Source organism: Buceros rhinoceros, unplaced genomic scaffold (genome assembly GCF_000710305.1).
Source record: "Buceros rhinoceros silvestris isolate BGI_N320 unplaced genomic scaffold, ASM71030v1 scaffold30469, whole genome shotgun sequence".
Lineage (NCBI taxonomy): Eukaryota > Metazoa > Chordata > Aves > Bucerotiformes > Bucerotidae > Buceros > Buceros rhinoceros.
In genome coordinates, this window is record NW_010433739.1 from 4302 (window position 1) to 5306 (window position 1005).

General features: G+C 61.4%; 1 protein-coding gene across 1 annotated transcript in view; it reads right to left on the reverse strand.

Moving 5' to 3' along the window:
• RPUSD4 (RNA pseudouridylate synthase domain containing 4) overlaps positions 1-859 on the reverse strand; it is a gene marked incomplete at its 5' end in the record, with an annotated part of 2384 nt that extends 1525 nt beyond the window's left edge. The window contains 3 exons of the mRNA XM_010144222.1: positions 42-135; positions 294-495; positions 694-859. Of these exons, the coding sequence (XP_010142524.1) occupies positions 42-135; positions 294-495; positions 694-859 (462 nt within the window). The remainder of the gene's footprint in view (positions 1-41; positions 136-293; positions 496-693) is intronic.
• Between the last annotated feature and the right edge of the window lie 146 nt (positions 860-1005).

Sequence of the window (1005 nt, forward strand, 5' to 3'; positions counted from 1 at the left end):
AGGCAGGGGGGCAGGCCAGAAGGGTGGCCCGAGGGACTCACCTTGAAGTGCGACTGGTGGCTCTGCACCTCCTTCTCCACGATGGGGATCTCCACGATGCCCTCGGTGGGGTCTGGCTCCCCCAGGCTAATCGCCCTGTGGAGGGAAACCGGAGGGCTGCAGGGTGTTGCTCCAGCAGAAGCGGAACCCTCCCCTCGTCCCCTCGATGCCACAAAGCCCCCACACCCCGGTGACTCTGCCCCTTCAGCCCTTCCTCAAACCCTTCGCAGCCACTTCAACCAAATGGCTCCTACCAGTAGATCTTCTCCACCTGACGGGTCTTGAAGAGCAGCCGGATCCTCTCGGCCGCCTCCTTGCTCCGCGCCAGCACCATGAGGCCCGTGGTCTCTTTGTCCAGCCGGTGGCAGAGGTGGAGGGGTTCGGCTCTCATGTTCTCCAACATCTTGGCCAAAATGGGCAGCACATCAGCGATGCAATTCTTGACGCCGGGGCCGCCTGCAGAAGCCACGGGCAGAGCCATCAGCGCCTTAAATCACTCCCAAAAGGTGACGTAAAGGCTGGGATCTAACGGACCAACTCTCCGTGTTGGAAAACCTAAGAGCACCAGACAGGTGCTCCACTAAGGGAGGACCAGACAGGAGATCCCCCTTCAGCGCCGCGGAGGCGTTCCCATGGCACCCAGCTCGTCCTCACCGTGCACGGGCAGGCCGTAGGGTTTGTTGATCACCACAATCTCCTCGTTTTGGTACAGGGTTTCCCGCTTGAGCACTTTGGCCAGGACGTTGGGGTGAACCTGCTGCAGCTGCCTGCTCAGCAGGATGAGTTCCCGCAGTCGTCTCTGCGCTGGGCTCTGGGGGACCTGAGGGCAGAACAAAATGCCACGGGTGGAGGATGAACGGCTTTTGTGCAAAGCTACGGCTTTAGCAACTCACTCACCTTCCAGTCGCATCTCGCTTCACAGCGGTGTTTGCAAGGGGGTCACCCCGACCCCCGGCAGCGCTCCGG